A 17648-nucleotide genomic window follows, 5' to 3' on the forward strand; every position below is an offset into this window, starting at 1 on the left:
TCTGGAGTGTCTGAAGACAGCTAAAGTGTACTTACATATAAATAAATAAATTAATTAATTAAAAAAAAAATGGCTCATTAAGCCGGGCATGGTGGCGCATGCCTTTAATCCCAGCACTTGGGAGGCAGAGGCAGGTAAGTTCGAGGCCAGCCTGGTATAGAGAGTGAGTTCCAAGACAGCCAGGGCTACACAGAGAAACCCTGTCTTGAAAACACACACACAAAAAAAAAAAAAAGAAAAGAAAGAGCGAGCTCATTAGGAGAAAGCCTTTCCCACTGTCCAAGCACAGTGGGCCTTGATGATCAGAGACAGTCTATGGTTTTAGAGCTTTATTGTAGAAAGGCAGGGGAAAGAGAGAAGGTGGAAAGAGAGAGACCTGCCATGGCCAAGAGAAGAGAAGGGGGAAAGAGAAGAAAGGCTAGAGAGTAAGAAAGAGAGAGTAAGAGGGGGTGAGAGTAAGAGAGTAAGCAGAGAGAGTAAGAGGATGAGAGGAGAGGAGAGGTGGGGCCAAGCAGCCTCTCTTATGGTGGGCTGTTATCGTATTGTTGCTAGGTAACTGGGAGTTGTTTAGCCTGAAGGTCAGAAGCTTGGGACATTGTCTACATGACTACTAGCCACACACTTCTCTTGTTGGGGCTGTGACTTTGACAGGAACCAGGTATCCAGGAGATATGAGGGAACACCTTCTGTCCCCCTGGGTCACAGGTTTCCACACCTCAGCTCAACTGGAGCCCAGCCTGTCTGTGAATAGCCCATTGCCCCACACTATGCCCCATTCCATGATGCTTGCATATTATTATTGATCTGCTTTTCAGACCTCTACTTCATAGCTCCAATCCTTTCAGCTGATCTGAGTCTCCCTCTCTCCCTTCTTCCTCTGGTTGGTGGATGTTCCGCTCTATTCTCTATCCTGCCCAGACATTGGGTAATCAGCATTTATTGACAAGGCAAAGAATAAATGGTAAAAACTGTTTACACAAAGTTGAAACAGGAGATTCTGGACCTAGGTGTTACAGTGCTGCATCAGGATTGAAACGAGGGCAGAGATCTATCAGCATTTAAACAACACAAGGATAAACTTTACACAGTGCACAAAAGCCTACAGCCTTGCTTCCCTCTGTCATCCTCATAGGACCTGCCACAAGCCCACATCCAAACCCATTCCTGACACAGTCTCACCAAGGACCTGGTCGTCTTTGGCTACACATTAAAGAGTTGTAAGAAGCTTCTCAGCAGGGCACAGTGGCCCATTGGTGTAATTCCAGGTTATTTGAAAGCTGAGGTCAGAGGATCCGTTTCAAGGCTTGGGCAACTTAGCAAGGCCCCGTCTCTAAATAGAAAGAAATGCCAGAATAGGAAGAAAGCTCAACGGTAGAGTACTTGCCTAGAATGTCCGAGGCCTTGGCTTCAATCCCTACTGCAACTAACAGGGAAAAAAATGTCTCCACTTCGGTAGACAGTTCTTAGTCTGGCACGGTGGCTATCTGACACCTGTCTCTAGCTTGTGACTCCCAAGCCTATCTCAGAACAGGGCACACACCTCTCTGCAAAAGCGGCACTCTCCAACTCAACATACGATGAAGGCCTTGTCCTTTGACATCGACCGTGTCCTTTGGTAGCTTTAGCCTTTTCTATCTTCCTTCTATCTTAGAACCCTCAGCACCCATATTGGCAAGCTCGAGCAACTCTGCTCACTTGAATCTGGTTACCTCTTACCCACTACACTGCTACCCCTCGGATCCAAGCCTGGTCACCCTTCCTAGGAGAATGGTATCAGTCACTGCCACATACGCCTGCCACCCTGTGGGGCTGTCTGAGTATTCCAGTGAGGTCTTGCCTGGCCAACTAATCTCCCATCCTCTTCATCTTTCCCATCTCCCTTTCTTGACCAAGCCCACTCAATCAGTCAACAGGTTCTCCAGCTCCGGAGTAAGGATTAAAAAGAAAAAAAGACAGACAACATGATAGCATGACCCCAGTCAATTTTGAGACTGAAGGCAAATTTAATTTTCCCAGTCAGCTTTTTAATACCATTTTAATTACATGCAAGTATTTAGGGCAAGCAGTACAATAAGTAACTAAAAGGACAATAGTCAAGGAACAAGCAAGACAATAAACACAAAGCCCCATGATCACCCTGGTGATAGCTGTTTCTAAGGATGATCAAGATATCTGAGCCTACTTCTCTGTTCTACCATAAAACCAGATTCTTTACTTCCTTGTCCTTGGCCCAAGTCAGGTCCCTCCCTGAACTTACTTTGTCATGCTCCAATGTCAGATTCCTGCCAAGTGGCACCCCAAAAAGGCTGTCCACACTTTTTCCAGGGAGGCTGGCCCATTTAGGTCCTGGATCTAGTGCCCAGATCACAACCCCTTTTAGGTTTCTTGGTTGTAAATATAGTTCGGCACTTACAAGAGTGGTGTAAGTTTCCATGATTCACCAAAGACACCCCAAACTCAAACAGTATGTCAATGCAAAGAGTGTTTTATTCTGCAGAAGTCCTGAAAGAACCTAATGGGGAAGCCCCCACTCAACTCCCGATTCGGCATGCACCCAAGAATCACGAACAGACCGTCTTGATGTAAATACACAAGGTAATTTAATGGCGGAGCTCCAGGTTGAAACGTATCTCACTCAGGAGACAGTGGATTCGACCATGAGGCTTGAAAGCTAGGGGTTTTTATAGAAAAGGGGCTGGGGCTGAGGGAGGAATTGGCGTGGTTTCACGTGATTGGTCCATTTAAACATCAGCAGACTGTACATGCAGATAACATTTAACTTAGGTCAGAAGGGCGGGAGATAGTGAGGCACCGGGCCAGTCCAGACATGTCATTATCTTTATGGCCAAGCAGCCTCAGGAATGTCTTAATGATGGGCCTGCCCGGGCATGTCCTGGCCAGTTCTGTTATGTTCTCAGCCCCAGGTTTCAAAGCTCACAAACAACTCTTTGGGCTATTTGACATAAATTACATGAATCACAGGTCTCAAGTTTTATTTTCTTTCAGTCCAGCATGCTGGGGTCTCCCTATTATCAAAATAAGACAACCAAGTGAGCTCTCAAGTCAGATTTTAAAGCACATTAGGGAATTAGAGGATAGGCAACCTTTATTTTAGTCCATCTCCAGGGACATTCCATTACTCGGTGTGGGGGTGGGGGACTAGAAACTGTTACGGGGATGTAGGCAGCCGACGCCTAAAAGATGGCGCCGGTTTCCGGTACACCGTGGCCATAAACAACCTTACTGTGCCGGTGCTAGTCACCACTTTGTGCCAACCCCTCCCGAGCAGGTGCATGCTAATGAAGTGTCGACAGGCTGACCAATCCCAGGAGGACACATAGCCCTCCCCAGTGTTGGGGTGTATATAAGCAATCCTCCCTGGGTGTCCGGGGTCCCCGTAGCAGCATCGAGACATTCCTGCAATAAAGGCTGTTGAGAAGAATCCGACCATGTTGTGTCTTCCTTGCCGGACCAGGTAGGCACGACACTGGGATCTGTAGTAGGAGGCCAGCCATTGGCCTACATGAACCGAGTATTTCTGGAAGGCAGGCTGGGTCTGAAAGAGACTTAGACTGCAAGAAAAAATAAGGAAGCCAAGACAAATATTTCTCTGATCAAGGCCCGCAAGTTTATTAAGAGAGTGTGCTTATAAGGGAGACGGCCCATCCCCCCCGCCAGCCTGTTCTTGGTGCCTAGAGCCAGCCCATAGGTGATCTACAGGGTGTGTCTCTGGACTGTCTCAAGGACCTTTCAGCAGGAAGCAGAGTCTTGGAGAAGAGCAAATAGAGCCATCAAGGTCAGAAGGCTCTACCCTAGGTAATCTCCTTCTTAGTGGCAGCAAGCTCAAAGTCTGGATCAGCCTGCTTCAAGGCTGAGGGAGGCTACAACTGGGGAGATCTGAAAACTTGCTGACCCATTGTCCTTGCTTCAGGCCAGGTGGCAGGGCAGCTTCTAATGGCAGGATAGTTTCTAAGTGGCTGCCTGAAGCCTGAGGTTTTCTCTAGTAACTAACTTACCTGGACCTGCCCAGTTCTTAGGCCTAGTTTCCTAGACTGCCAATCTGAAGCCTGTCATGGAGTCAGCCTGTCTCATAAGTAGTGTATGACACTGTCTGGGGGAGGCATGAACAAAGCCCTCTTTCATCCCAGAAAAAGCATTGACAATACATTAAAGAAATGATTTCCCCTAGTCTAACTTGGTGAACAGGTGAGTTTATTGGGGTTATGTACAGGAGCAAGGTAGTTACTTATAACAGCATGATGTACGGCCAGAAAGTCCAGCTTCATGATACCTGCACTCCTGGAGCTCTCTGAAAGAACTCACAGGCAGCTGGGCTAACTGGGAGAGTCTCCTCTGCTGAGTAATGGTTACTGCTGCTCACACAAGGTTGAAGGAAGGGCTTTGGTTTTTTTGTTTGTTTGTTTTTTTGTTTTTTGTGGGTTTTTTTTTTTTTTTTGGTTTTTTGAGACCGGGTTTCTCTGTATAGCCCTGGCTGTCCTGGAACTCACTCTGTAGACCAGGCTGGCCTTGAACTCAGAAATCCGCCTGCCTCTGCCTCCCAAGTGCTGGGATTAAAGGCATGTGCCACCACGCCCGGCTTTGTTTGTTTTTTGTTTTTCTTTTTTACAGGGTTTCTCTGTGTAGCCCTGGCTGTCCTGGAACTCACTTTGTAGACCAGGCTGGCCTCGAACTCAGAAATCTGCCTGCCTCTGCTTGCTGGGATTAAAGGCATGCGGGACCACGCCCGGCGGGGGTTGGGGGGAGGGCATTATGACTCCTGAAGGTTCCTGAAGCTTTTACTTCCTGAGCTTTGTTTGTTTGTTTGTTTGGTTTTTCGAGACAGGGTTTCTCTGTGTAGCCCTGGCTGTCCTGGCACTCACGTTGTAGACCAGGCTGGCCTCGAACTCAGAAATCTGCCTGCCTCTGCCTCCCAAGTGCTGGGATTAAAGGCGTGTGCCACCACGCCCGGCTTCTTCCTGAGCTTTGTAAATTTTATTCACTTCTTGTGCCTTTTAGATTTTTTTCTTACATTTACTTATGTATGAATGTCCACACACACACACACACACACATACGTCATGTAAATATGTATGCCACAGGTGTTCCTGCTGGCTCCTCTAGAACGAAGGTTAAAGATAACTGTGAGCCACCATCGGGTGTTGGGAATCGAACCTGGATCTTCTTCCAATCTATAGAACGTGATGACCCTGCCTCAAAACAGAATAGCGATATATTTTTAGATAATGTATGATATGAAATTTAATATGATTAGGGAGTTCCTGGCTGACCCATGCCAAAGTGCCCCCTTGAGAAATGACGCCAAGCAACAGATCTGGTGGGGAGTTATTTGGGGGAAGAGAGGGGAGGGAGGGCTTGGAGAAGGGGTTGAGGTAGATGAACAGATAGGCAGACAGAGGGGAACAGAGTCACGAGGGCAGAGAAAGCAGGGGACAGAGAAGGAGAGAATGGGGGCTGGGGCCAGAGACCGCAAGGAACACGTGGGAACAGAGAGAGCTGGAGTGGTGAAGCAGTCGTTATCACCACACCTGAAGAAGCACCATAAGCTGGTTGCTTGATCCTAGGGAGGAGCCTAGCGGAATCGCCTGTAAACTAATAAATTAAGCAGAAAATCGAAAGGCCCCTTTTCCTCAAGGACCTTTTGTTGTGGGTGTGGTCTGAAAGACTGCGAAGAAGAACCTGGTTGTATCGCAGGGAAAGGTCAATACGTCCCCTCTGCGCCCCGGTTGCGCTCTACAGCGCAGAAGCGGAAAAAGCAGTCCAGGTTCGAGCTTTCGGCGCGCTTGGGCGGGGCATGCAAATAACTGCTCTGTGGAACTCTGGGAGCAAAAACAAAAAACTGCAACCAAAACTTCTCGGCCTCCTTGAATCTTACAGGCTTTTCGTGGCGTAAAGGTGGTGTACTCAATGAAGAGGAGAGTCTGTGTTGGCTGCATGTTTGAGTCGGTTGGTTGGTGACTGTGAATTAAAGGTGTGGTCGGTGTTGAGTGTATGGGGCGTGTGGGCGTAGTTCGGTATCGCTTCTCGGCCTTTTGGCTAAGATCAAGTGTAGTATCTGTTCTTATCAGTTTAATATCTGATACGTCCTCTATCCGAGGACAATATATTAAATGGATTTTTGGAAGTAGGAGTTGGAATAGGAGCTTGCTCCGTCCACTCCACGCATCGACCTGGTATTGCAGTACCTCCAGGAACGGTGCACCCCCTCTGGGGAGTAAAGTTGGTTTTAAAGTCAGAGCATGGTGATTGTAGGGCAGTCCAGCTTTTTAAATATGTCTGTGTTTTCTTCTTCTTAACTTTCGTTAGTTTGTATCCTGATTGGGTTGTGTACACGATAACTGAGTTCTCGTTTGCGCCAGAGCTGGAGAGATGGCTTAGTGGTTAAGAGTACCGACTGCTTTTCCAAAGGCCCTGTGTTCAGGTCCCAGCAACCACATAAATAAATAAATCTTAGGAAAAAAAAAAAGAAAAAAGAGTGTAGCACTGGAGCTAATGTGGGGTGGAAACATTTTAAATATGTGCTTTGTGGGAAGTTTTAAGGAAATCGTTAAGCTCCGCCCTTTACTTGTGAGGGTTTAAATTTCGCGGTAGTAGCTTGCGCAGGCGCACTGGCTTTACCATGGCGGAGTTGATCTCTTTCGTAGTTCCCACCCAGAGCGACAAAGTTTTGTTGGTGTGGGATCTGAGCACTGGGCCCCCAGCCGAAGCCTTAAGTGTGAGGGGCTGCGCGGAGAGGGCAGGGGAAGGGAGTGGGGGGACAGGAGGCGTGGGCCCCGCGTGGGCGCAGAGGAACGGGGAGCCAGCGAGGGCTTGTCTCCTCCTTAGATGAAGCCCCAGTGAAGGGAGTGCTTCCAGCGGAGAAGGGCGGGATCTGGGCTTGAAGTGAGGTAGGGGGTCAGCACTCACTGGTGGGCCTCCCACAGCATTCTCTGTTCACAGTGTTCTCTCAGTTTGGCCTTCTGTATTCAGTCCGAGTCTTCCCGAACGCTGCAGTGGCTCGTCCTGGTTTCTACGCCATCATCAAGTTTTACTCCTCGCGGGACGCACAGAGAGCCCAGAAGGCTTGCGATGGGAAACCCCTTTTTCAGACATCACCAGTGAAGGTGTGTGCAAATGCAGGCTTCAGGATAACGTTCCGAGTTCTGCAGTGAGTAGCTAGAGACTCTGTGGTGCCCTGATTCACCCGGTGCTTCCAGATGCGTTTTCACTGATCCTCTGGCCTCAGGTATCCTAGGTGATGGTTAGGTGATAAAAGGTTCATCATGAGAGTAATTGTGGTCAAACCCAAGAGTTCCAATGAAAATCCCATGTCGTATGTTACATTTACATTTATTATTTACATTATTTATAAACATTTTCTATTTTATTTGGACTTAAAATGTGTTTGACCAACTGCCAGTTTTAATATAATGGATGCTTTATTGTCATCACTGTAAAATAGAACTTCCTTCAGGTTCCAGAGGTGGGGAAAGCATCCTTTAGTACATTGTAGCCTTCATTCCATATTAACATAGAACCCGTTCCCCCAGAGCCTCAGCACATCTCACCATGTTTCTCAATTCCACCACCTGTCCTTTCAATTTCTGATTGGCCACTTTTGATGTATCAACCTGCTGCTGACCCAGCTTCTTATTCTTATCCATATTGCTTTTTTTTTTTTTTTTTAAGATTTATTTATTATATGTAAGTACACTGTAGCTGTCTTCAGACACTCCAGAAGAGGGCGTCAGATCTTGTTACAGATGGTTGTGAGCCACCATGTGGTTGCTGGGATTTGAACTCTGGACCTTCGGAAGAGCAGTCGGGTGCTCTTACCCACTGAGCCATCTCACCAGCCCCCATATTGCTTTTCTTTTCTTCTCCCTTGAACCTTGATTAAATCTGAGAACTGCAGTTAGTAGTGACCCCAAGTGAATTTTCTCTACGTCCATACATGATGCAAGACCTTTTTCTATCTTAGATCACCCACTTCCAGGTCCTGAGGTGATTTGCTTGCCAGTCATTCTTTAAGGAATTTGATTGGTATGTTTCTAACCTATGGCCACATCTCAGCCATTTAGATACTGTATGTGGAACTGGGAAGATTACAAAGTGGTGAGTCTCCCGTGCTCTTGAAACAGATCATTTAATAAACTTTAGGTTCTGATAGAGTGATGAAGGATATGTTAACAATCACAGATTACAGGGCTAGAGAGATGGCTCAGTCATTAAGAGCACAAGTTTGATTTCTAGCACGCACAGGATGGCTCACAATCAGTTCTAGTAACTGCAGTTCCAAGGGATCCCACACTCTCTTCTGGCCTCCAGACTTGCACTCCCAGGGCAGTGGTGGCACACGCACGCCTTTAATCCCAGCACTTGGGAGGCAGAGACAGGTGGATTTCTGAGTTCGAGGCCAGCCAGGTCTACAAAGTGAGTTCCAGGACAGCCAGGGCTATACAGAGAAACCTTGTCTCGAAAAACCAAAAATAAAACAAAAAACAAAAAAAACAATTCAAGGTACTATTGGGAAGTGAGAATAAGTGGATGAGGGAATTGGAGTTATGAAGGGGTCTCAAGAGCCAGATCAATAATAATATGCAAGTATCATGGAAGTGGGTGGAGAGGTAGCCAGATTGGCATAGAAAGTAAAGATAGATCATTTCATTGCTCAGCTATTCAGGTACTATTTTAAGCACAGGTTAGCCTTGTACTGGCTGTGATCAGAGAAAGATGATCTTGAACTTCTGATCTTCCTGCCTCTCTACCTGACTGCTGGGACAGCAGGAGAGTGTCCCCATGCCCTGCTTATCCTGTCCTGGGGTTGAATTTAAATTTTCATGCGTGCTAAACAGTTCTTTACCAATTGTTCTGTCTGTCTCTCTTCTCTCTCTCTCTCTGGATGGCAGGTTCGTCTTGGAACCAGACACAAGGCACTGCAGCATCAGGCCTTTGCTCTAAACAGCTCACGATGCCAGGAACTGGCCAATTACTACTTTGGCTTCAGTGGATGGTCGAAAAGGATCATCAAGGTAAACCAGTGTGCATCTTTCACTGACAACACTCTCTGTTGCACATTGTAATCCTAGACTTCAAGGAGGCTTTTACAGGGCTATGGGGAGGCTATGTCAGGGGCCAGCTATGGTGAGGATAAGTCAATGTGCTTGACCTGGTCTAGCCTTGAGAGTTAGGAATGCTCCTCCCAGTTCATTGGCCAAGTCCTAGTTTCTCCAGTGTTTGCCTATTTAGTAAGACATGGCTGATAGACTTTCATTTACAAATCCTACATGCTTTTGAAGCTGCAGGGTGCTCCAGCTGTTAGCAGGTATTTGGGGGTTAGGTTTTTTTCTTTCTCCATTGAGTTCTCCAGCAAGCTGGGGCTGGGGCTGGGGCTAAGTAATGGAGAGCTTGCCTAGTCTAGTTGGGGAGAAGCCTCAGACGTGGTTCTCAGAGAGAAGGAAATCCTAGGACTTGCATCCAACCCCTCCCAGCTGCAGGAGCTCTCCGGACTGGAGGATGCAGCTCTCGCTGTGCCCATGCAGAAGGGGAGCCCCCAGTTCCTCTGCGCTGTAGAGGTGGTGCTGCCCCCCTACGGATGCAGGAGCCCTGGGGTTGGCATCTCTGAGGAGCCTCTGCGCCAGCTGGAGGAAGGTATGTCCTTGGCTCAGGGAGGGTGGATATGTCACGGATCTGTCTGTCTCTCTGTCTCTCTGTCTCTCTTCCTTCTCTCCACTTGTTGTCAGCTACTAGCCAGGCCCTTCCGAAGCCTAGGCTGACTAGACTAGACTGAAGTCTTAGGCAGAATTGTTATGCCTTGTAATAGGGACTTTCACCTTAAGTGTACGCATGACAAACCCTTTACATTTACAACAGGACTGCCCTCCTGCCCAGAGGCTTAGGGGAGAAATTGTGTCCCCAGTTTTTGGTCAAGGACTTGCTTTAGGTTGAAATAATTGGCCAGAGTCCTTTATCTTCGTCTTCAATTATCTCAGAAAAGCCCTGCTCTAGGACAGGAGAAATGGCTCAGTGTGTTAGCCTGTACTTTTGTTGTAAAGGAATTCTAGCCAGCACTCGGTTCCGGTGGCTGAAACACCTGTCTGCAGATCCAGTAGGCTCTGACACCTCTCTTTTTTTTGTTGTTTGTTTGTTTGTTTTGGTTGTTTTGGTTTTTTGAGACAGGGTTTCTCTGTGTAGCCCTGGCTGTCCTGGAACTCACTTTGTAGACCAGGCTGGCCTGCCTCTGCCTCCCAAGTGCTGGGATTAAAAGCATACCTGGCCGACAGCTCTCTTGTGTACACAGAGGGACAAACAGACAGACCCATCATTTATTGTTATCTAAACAGTGCCACAAACTTTTGTATAGACAGACACTCAATCCTCTGCCTTGGAATGGAATGGCTGGGCTAGGTAGAAGGGCATTGTGAAAAGCCACTCCAGTTGAAGTCAAGGTTTTTTTATAGGCTCCATGGTCTTCAGCAGGAGGGGTTCAAGTTGGAGGCAAGGGTGTTTAGTCACCGGTGGGATGGGGTAGGCTCCCGAGACTGCTGGATCGGTAAAGCTCGTTGTGGGTTCATCACCAGACCCTGTTCCACACCCAACCCTGCTCTGCAGAATTCCAGCCCTCAGCCACAGCAGGCGGGGTCGCAGGGTGTAATAGATTCTGCTGGTCAATGTGAAATTGACAGTGAGATGAGATTGGTACCCACTCCTCATTCAAATCCCAAGGTTATTATAGCAGGAACTTGGTGGAATGCACTGGGCCTATAAAATAACGGGCTTTATCACGCTAGACCTTCATTCAGCAGGGCCTTGCAGCTGGCTCCTGGCACTCTGTATTCCTTTAGCTGCTCAAATAATGATTTAAGAAAGCCACAAATGTGCTTCCTTTTTAAACAGACCACTTGTTATCTTTTCAAATACTTTTTTTTTTTTTTTTGAGTTTTTCGTGAAAGGGTTTCTCTGTATAGCCCTGGCTGTCCTGGAACTCATTCTGTAGACCAGGCTGGCCTCGAACTCAGAAATCCGCCTGCCTCTGCCTCCCAAGATCTGGGATTAAAAGGGTGCACCACCACCACCAGCATTGTTCAAATACTTTTTTAAAAAACTTTTATTGGTTCTTTACAAATTTTACATCATGAACCCCAGTTCCACTCATCCCTTTCCTGCCCCCCACCTTTACAACCTCTCCTCCAACAGAGGGAAAAAAAATCTCATTGTCATAGTGTGTCCCACAGTCTACCCTTTTGTCCACTCTTCTTTGCTTGCAAATGTTCATTGCAATGAGTCATTGGTCTGGTCTGAGACCTCTGGCTTCTGCTGCACTAGCAATACTGGAAGCTCACTGGGACTCCTCTCAGACGTCCTGTTGTTATGCAGTGTGATGGAGATCATGAAGCCTTGGATCTTTAAGACAGGCCTCTTAGCTGGGCGAAGGTGGCACACACCTTTAATCCCAGCACTTGGGAGGCAGAAGCAGACGGATTTCTGAGTTCGAGGCCAGCCTGGTCTACAAAGTGAGCTCCAGGACAGCCAGGGCTATACAGAGAAACCCTGTCTCGAAAAAGCAAAAAAAAAAGACAGGCCCCTTCATGTGCTCAGCAGTTCATAGATGGGGTAGATGTTGGAGTGGATCTGGGCCTGAGAAGTATCTGAGTTGGTCAGCCTGACAGCTCTTCTGCACCCACAGCACTGGTGTGGCCGGCAAGGGGCAGAGCCAGCTAGCTCTGCTTTCCTGCCCTTGGTGCTGGCTCATCCTCACCCATGCCATTAGGCTCAGCTATACTGTGCTGCCCGCTCTCCTGATTGCTGCAGCAGGTAGGGCTGGGTCGACTCTTCCACCATCATGACCCCAGGGCCAGCTCTCCCTCTTGCATTAGGTAGCAAGGGGTGAGGGTGGGAGAGGGCATCTCTTCCTTACCCACACAGCTACATAACAGACAGGTTGGGGGGCCAGCTCTCTCATGCTCACATCCTTGGGGCAGCTCCCCCACACCCCATCACCAGGGTCAGCTCTACCATGCTGCCCAGGTGAGATGCAGGGTCTTATAGTTACTTATTTTTTATTTTGTGTGTATGATATACTTGTGTGTAGTATTTGTGAGTGTGTGTGTGCACATAGTACATGGGCCTGTGTGTGTTAGCCCAGAAGCCAGAAGAAGGGATTGGGTGTCTTCCTCTATTTCTGTTTATTCTTTTGAGGCAGGGTCTCTCCCTGAACCTGGAGCTTGCCTCATTTTGGCCAGCTAGAAGATAACAGTCCCACTGTCTGAGCCGGACTCACTGCTGGGGCTGTGGACATGCACACAGTAATGCCCAAGCTGTTACCCAAACAGCCTGGTCTACAAAGTGAGTTCCAGGACAGCCAGGGCTATAACAGAGAAACTCTTCTACAGTGAAACGCTTCTACAGTGAACACTGAGCCCTCAGCAGCCCCCGTTCGGGTATTTGCAATCCTTCTGTTTGGTTGGACACAGGGCAGTCCTCGTTTCTTATGAAGAGGAAGACAGCTCAGAAGCTTGCCTTCCAGGCGGCTGTATCAGATGCCTTCCAGAAGCTGACCATCGTGGTTCTGGGTGAGTGTCTCCTGCCTGTCCCGAGAGCCTGAGTCTCAGTGAGCAGAAGGTTATTTTAAAATGGTAATCATTGCCAGACCACATAGTGGCGCACGCCTTTAATCCCAGCACAGGGGAAGCAGAGGCAGGTGCATCCTGAGTTCGAGGCCAGCCTGGTCTACAGAGTGAGTTCCAGGACAGCCTGGGCTACACAGAGAGAGAAAAAAAAAAAAAAAAAAAAAAGACAGGCTGTTACCCTCAAGCTTCTAATTCAGTGCTCTCCTTTGCTTTGCCTGACATACCTCAGTCTTCATCCATTTGAATGTTTGGTTGGTTGGTTGGTTGGTTGGTTTTTTTTTAAATCCAATTTCTTTCTATCACCTTAATTTTGCCTCTCAGATACCAAAATTGTTTGAACTAAACATATTTGTTCTCATACTTTTTTGTTTGTTTGTTTTTCAAGACAGGGTTTCTCTGTATAGCCCTGGCTGTCCTGGAACTCACTCTGTAGACAAGGCTGGCCTCGAACTCAGAAATCTGCCTGCCTCTGCCTCCCAAGTGCTGGGATTAAAGGCGTGCGCTACCACTGCCTGGCCATACTTTTTTTTTTTTTTTCTTGAGGTAGGGTCTCCCAGTATGGCCCTGTAGCTCACCATGTAGACCAGGCTGGCTTCGAACTCACAGAGACCCTCCTGCCTGTGTCTCCTGGGTGTACCACCATGCCTGACCCTGCTCACGCATTCTTTAAGCAGATGGTTCTGTTAATAACTGTAGTGTGGGATGCGCGACATTTCTAGAAATATCTTTTTCTTCAGGTTTTAGAAACAGTAAGCGCTCATTGGGTGTGACCGTTGGACATGGGAAGTTTGAGAGTGGGACCAACTCTGAGCTTTCTGTCTTTCTCTCAGAAAGTGGCAGGATCGCGGTGGAGTACAGGCCCACGGCGGAGGATCTAGATGCCAGAAGTGAAGAAGAGCTGCAGAATTTAATCCAGGTACGTGCTGACCACAGCCTGAGGTTTCCGTACCTGAGATAGCAGAGACCAAAGCAGCCAGCAGGTTCTGGAAGACTGCACTGTGTAGCAATCTTAAGGAACTTCAGACTTGGCTTGGTGAGATGGATCAGTGGTTAAGAGCAGTGGCTGCTTTTCCAGAGGACCTGGGTTCAATTCCCAGCACCCACATAGGCAGCTCACACCTGTCCATAACTCCAGTTCCAGGGCTGCTGACACCCTCACCCAGACAGACATATAGGCAGAACACCAGTGGACCTAAAATAAGTTATATGTATAATGAAAAAATAGATATAAGTCTGACTCTCTGGATATGAGAGGAAGCAAGTCAGCAGTAGATGCACTGTAGGTGAGGGGACTATTAGAATAGATTCCGTCTTCAAACCAACACTATGTGTCCCGCCATGGCAGGACACTGGTGTGTGTGGCTATGTGCACAGGAGTGGAGATGCCCTAGGAAGCCAGAGGCATCTGATCCATTGAAGCTAGGGTTACAGGTGAGGCCTCCTGGGAACTGAACTCAGCTCCTCTGGGCTCTGACGCTCTTCACTGCTGAGCCATCTGTCGATCCAGCCCCAGCCCCAAGATGAAGGCTTTTTTTTTTTTTAAGCAATTCACAATATGATTATTGTCCGAAGGAGGTCAGCTAGTTAGCTTCTCTGTGCCAGTGTGTACCAGAATCTCTTGTGAGGTAGTAGCTATATCTGTGAGTGAAGGTGGGGTGCGGGTGTTTCCCCAATTCACAGCTGTGAGTGAGGAAACAGGATACCAGATGATGAGGGGCTAGGGGGACAGCGACACCGGAGCAGCCACAGCCTGTACTCTCCCGCCATCCCGATGGGACTTCATCTTGCAGGTCAGCTGCTCCTCTTGGAGTCAGTCCAGCCAAAGGGAGGAAGAATGTCTCTCGGATTTCAGCCTGGAGGAGGAAGACCTGAAGCTGTGTGATCCGCACTAGCACCTCTGACCGTGTCAGGTGACCTGACCTGCCTTCTGACTTTGACAGGAAGTTCTGCGTGTCCAATCAGTGGGTTGCTGCCCTCCCTCCCTGAGCATCCAAGTGTGAAGCCTTGATCTTGCTGGGCTTTGTAGGAGGGCTCTGGGGGAGAGGTCTAAAGGAGGCTTGAGCCCCGTCACTAAGGTGGAAAAAGGTTCCCCATGCAGGCGTCCCATCCTAATAAAGACTACGTAACAAAGGTGTCTTGTAAATAGTGTGTGGTTTGGGTCCCTGACTTCAGGGAGCTTCAGTAAGGATTTTTGTCTACTAGTGAGGGCTGTGTCTTGAAGGTCCAGCCTAATCCACTTTGTCCTGTGAGCCCCAAGGAGAAAGTGGATTTCCCTAAGGAGAAACAGCACCTGGCTGTTTTTTATGTTATTCAAGTGTGTGCGTGCACACACACACACATACACACACACGCATACACACACACACACACACACACACACACACACACACACCAGGCAGAGTTGGATCTCGACTTTGACTTCCCTGCTCTTTGAACATCTTGGGTCCACTCCTCCCTCTTAGATGTTCGCCCCATCTAAGGAGTTCACGACAGTTTGCTTTCAAACCAGGATTCCAATTCCTCTGGGGAGCTATACCCTGAATCTGGGCAGTTGACTGCTCCACCCCAGAAGGTTCCAGTGCTAAAGGGCCATCAAAATATGGCTCTCCTATTCTCCACTCCAAGGATCCAGACTGTTGGTCTAGGTCAGTTGAGATATCCAGGCCATGTAAAACGCTTGCTCTCCTTCTAGGTAGCTAATCAGAGAGTACAGTAGAAGCAAAGGTTTCCGTTGTTTCAGTTGGAACCTGAAGAAGGATGTAGCTTAGCAATGATACTGCCAAGCTCCAAACCAATGGATTCAGGGTCAGCATCAACAGTGCTGCTTATGGCCTGGAGAGTTGGCTCAGTGGTTAAGAGCACTTGTTCGGGCTGGTGAGATGGTTCAGTGGGTAAGAGCACTGACTGCTCTTCCAAAGGTACTGAGTTCAAATCCCAGCAACCACATGGTGGCTCACAACCACCCATAATGAGATCTGATGCCCTCTTCTGGTGCGTTTGAAGGCAGCTACAGTGAACTTATACTAATAAATAAATCTTTAAAAAAAAAAAAAAAAAAGCACTTGTTCTTGCAAAGGACCAGGGTTTGATTCTCGGCACCCACATGGAGGCTCACCATTTCTATAAGTACCTTGTGGCAAACAGACAGATATGCAGGCAAAGCACTCATACACCGAAAATAAATCTTCAAACAAACAAAACAACAACAAAAATCAGTGTGGCGTTTTAAAAATGTGTTTTATGTGTGAATGTGTGTTCAGGGAGCCAGAAGATTGCATCAGACACCCAGCTGAATTCATACATAGGCAGTTGTGAACCAGCTGACCTGAGGGCTGGGAACCCAACTCTGGTCACCAGACAGGGCAGCGGGTGCTTTTAACTGCGGAGCCTTCTTTCCAGATTTCCCCTAACCTTCCCTGAGACACACGTTTTAGGAAACTGTTCTCTCGTATCCTGCCATCTCCTTCTCAAGCACTAGGCTTAAAGGCGCCACCACTGCTGCCCAGCTAGCTCTTGTCCCCAGTTTTAACAAAATTGTTTAGGCGAGGTCATAGGTCATAAGGACAATTGCTTTTTCTGATTCCGTAAACAAAACTTGTTTTGCTCAAGATGACCTCCCTGCAGGGTAGACAGAATGTAACTTTGTATTCTTTGCCTTATAAACCCCTGCCGGCTATGGGTGGAGCCACATTTAGGAGATCTGGCACGCATATATGAATAAAAAAACTTTGTTACATTTTATTCACTGTCAGACTGGTGAGTCTCTGAACTACCCCAGACCCATAACAGCCTAGGAGGGTCTCAAAATCTTTCTTCATCATTTTTTTAGAAATAGAAACAAAGATGGTTATTAGGGTTAAAGACTCTGGAAACTGGGGAAAGGTCGTGCCTGGCATGAAGCTCACCAGATTTAGGACGGCCTTGAAGGAGTCCTGCCTCCTCCTGCAGGTTTGCATGACCACTCTGATTTGGTCTCACCCACTAGGAGCCCTTGGTCCCCATGAGACCCCCCACCCCATTGCCTGCTGACACACTCTCCACTAGAAATGGTTGATGTAAAAACCACAGCTCTCATCTTAAAGTAACTAAGAGATACTTTGTTCTTGAGCTATCTTGAAGGACCCTGGCCCAGTAGCAGATTTAGGTTACCGCAGATTCTGTTCCAATAAGGTTTTTTTTTTGTTTTTTTTTTAATAGTTTTATAGAACTAAGAAAGTCATAAATCAAAGCAATTTTCCCCTGGGTTTTTAGAGACAGGTTTTCTTTGGGTAGCCCTGGATGTCTTGGAATTAGCTCTGTAGACCAGTCTGACCTTTAACTCGAGAAAGATCTTCTTGCCTCTTCTTCCCAAGTGCTGGATTAAAGGCATCACCGTCCTACCTAAGTCATGGTAATGTTAAATTATAGTGATGAGTATAACAGAGAGGCAGATATATTGAGATAGGAGGATCTATTTTATGGACCAAGATGCTATCTATTGACAATCTTAGCTCTTGGGTAGATGGAAGCTTGTGTTCTACTGAGTAGCTTATAAGAGGTATTTATTCTCAGGCTTTAAGTGTTAGTTCAGATAAAGAGTGAAGCACGAGATGGCTGCCTCCAGAAGGCTAAAACTAGCCCAAGATAAAGTAATTAGCCCCCGAACCTATACAATTTCAGTTTTTTCACAGTAGTTAAAGATACTCATACTGTTTATCAGACTCTGTAGACAAACTCCATCCAGGAGTTATGTTCACAGTCAAACACGGCTTCTTTTTGAGAACTTTCAATCACAAGATCCAGTCTTGGATTTTTCACAAAATAGGTAAATGCTCTATAACTTGTTTAAAAGCTTAAAATTAAGGCCGGAGAGATGGCTCAGTGGTTAAGAGCACTGGCTGCTCTTCCAGAGGACCTCGGTTCAATTCCCAGCATTTACATGGCAGCTCCCAGATGTCTGTAACTCCAGTTCCAGGGGATCTGGCATCCTCACAAACACACATACACGTAGGCAAAACACCAATGCACCTTAGAATTTTTTTT

General features: G+C 47.5%; 1 protein-coding gene and 1 non-coding gene across 5 annotated transcripts; both read left to right on the forward strand.

Moving 5' to 3' along the window:
* The first annotated feature begins 5910 nt into the window (after nt 1–5910).
* Rdm1 (RAD52 motif 1) lies at nt 5911–14758 on the forward strand. 4 transcript variants are annotated; one of them, XM_006533945.3, is made up of 7 exons: nt 5911–5964; nt 6942–7121; nt 8907–9029; nt 9489–9648; nt 12471–12569; nt 13457–13542; nt 14417–14758. In XM_006533945.3, the coding sequence occupies exons 1-7, from the start codon at nt 5926–5928 to the stop codon at nt 14516–14518; spliced, it is 789 nt and encodes a 262-aa protein (XP_006534008.1). In that variant the 5' UTR covers nt 5911–5925; the 3' UTR covers nt 14519–14758. The 4 variants fall into 4 exon arrangements, 3 of the variants coding, with proteins under 3 accessions (XP_006534008.1, XP_011247480.1, NP_079930.1); XR_003949490.1 differs by lacking the exon at nt 5911–5964 and adding an exon at nt 6000–6733 and having other exon boundaries at nt 12390–12569; NM_025654.2 differs by lacking the exon at nt 5911–5964 and adding an exon at nt 6618–6733 and having other exon boundaries at nt 14417–14750.
* LOC115487916 lies at nt 6035–6225 on the forward strand. Its single transcript, XR_003949958.1, has one exon. It is a non-coding gene; the product is annotated as a U2 spliceosomal RNA (small nuclear RNA).
* Nucleotides 14759–17648: the final 2890 nt, after the last annotated feature.

This window comes from Mus musculus, chromosome 11, assembly GCF_000001635.26.
Source record: "Mus musculus strain C57BL/6J chromosome 11, GRCm38.p6 C57BL/6J".
In the NCBI taxonomy this organism is placed as follows: Eukaryota; Metazoa; Chordata; class Mammalia; order Rodentia; family Muridae; genus Mus; species Mus musculus.

What these genes read in the sequence shown, in the direction of transcription:
- Rdm1 (NM_025654.2), top strand. Translation starts at nt 6,638, where the DNA reads ATGGCGGAGTTGATCTCTTTCGTAGTTCCCACCCAGAGCGACAAAGTT. An exon ending in TTCAGACATCACCAGTGAAG is followed by an intron (nt 7,122 to 8,906) that starts GTGTGTGCAAAT and finishes TCTGGATGGCAG; the next exon opens with GTTCGTCTTGGAACCAGACA. An exon ending in GCTGACCATCGTGGTTCTGG is followed by an intron (nt 12,570 to 13,456) that starts GTGAGTGTCTCC and finishes TCTTTCTCTCAG; the next exon opens with AAAGTGGCAGGATCGCGGTG.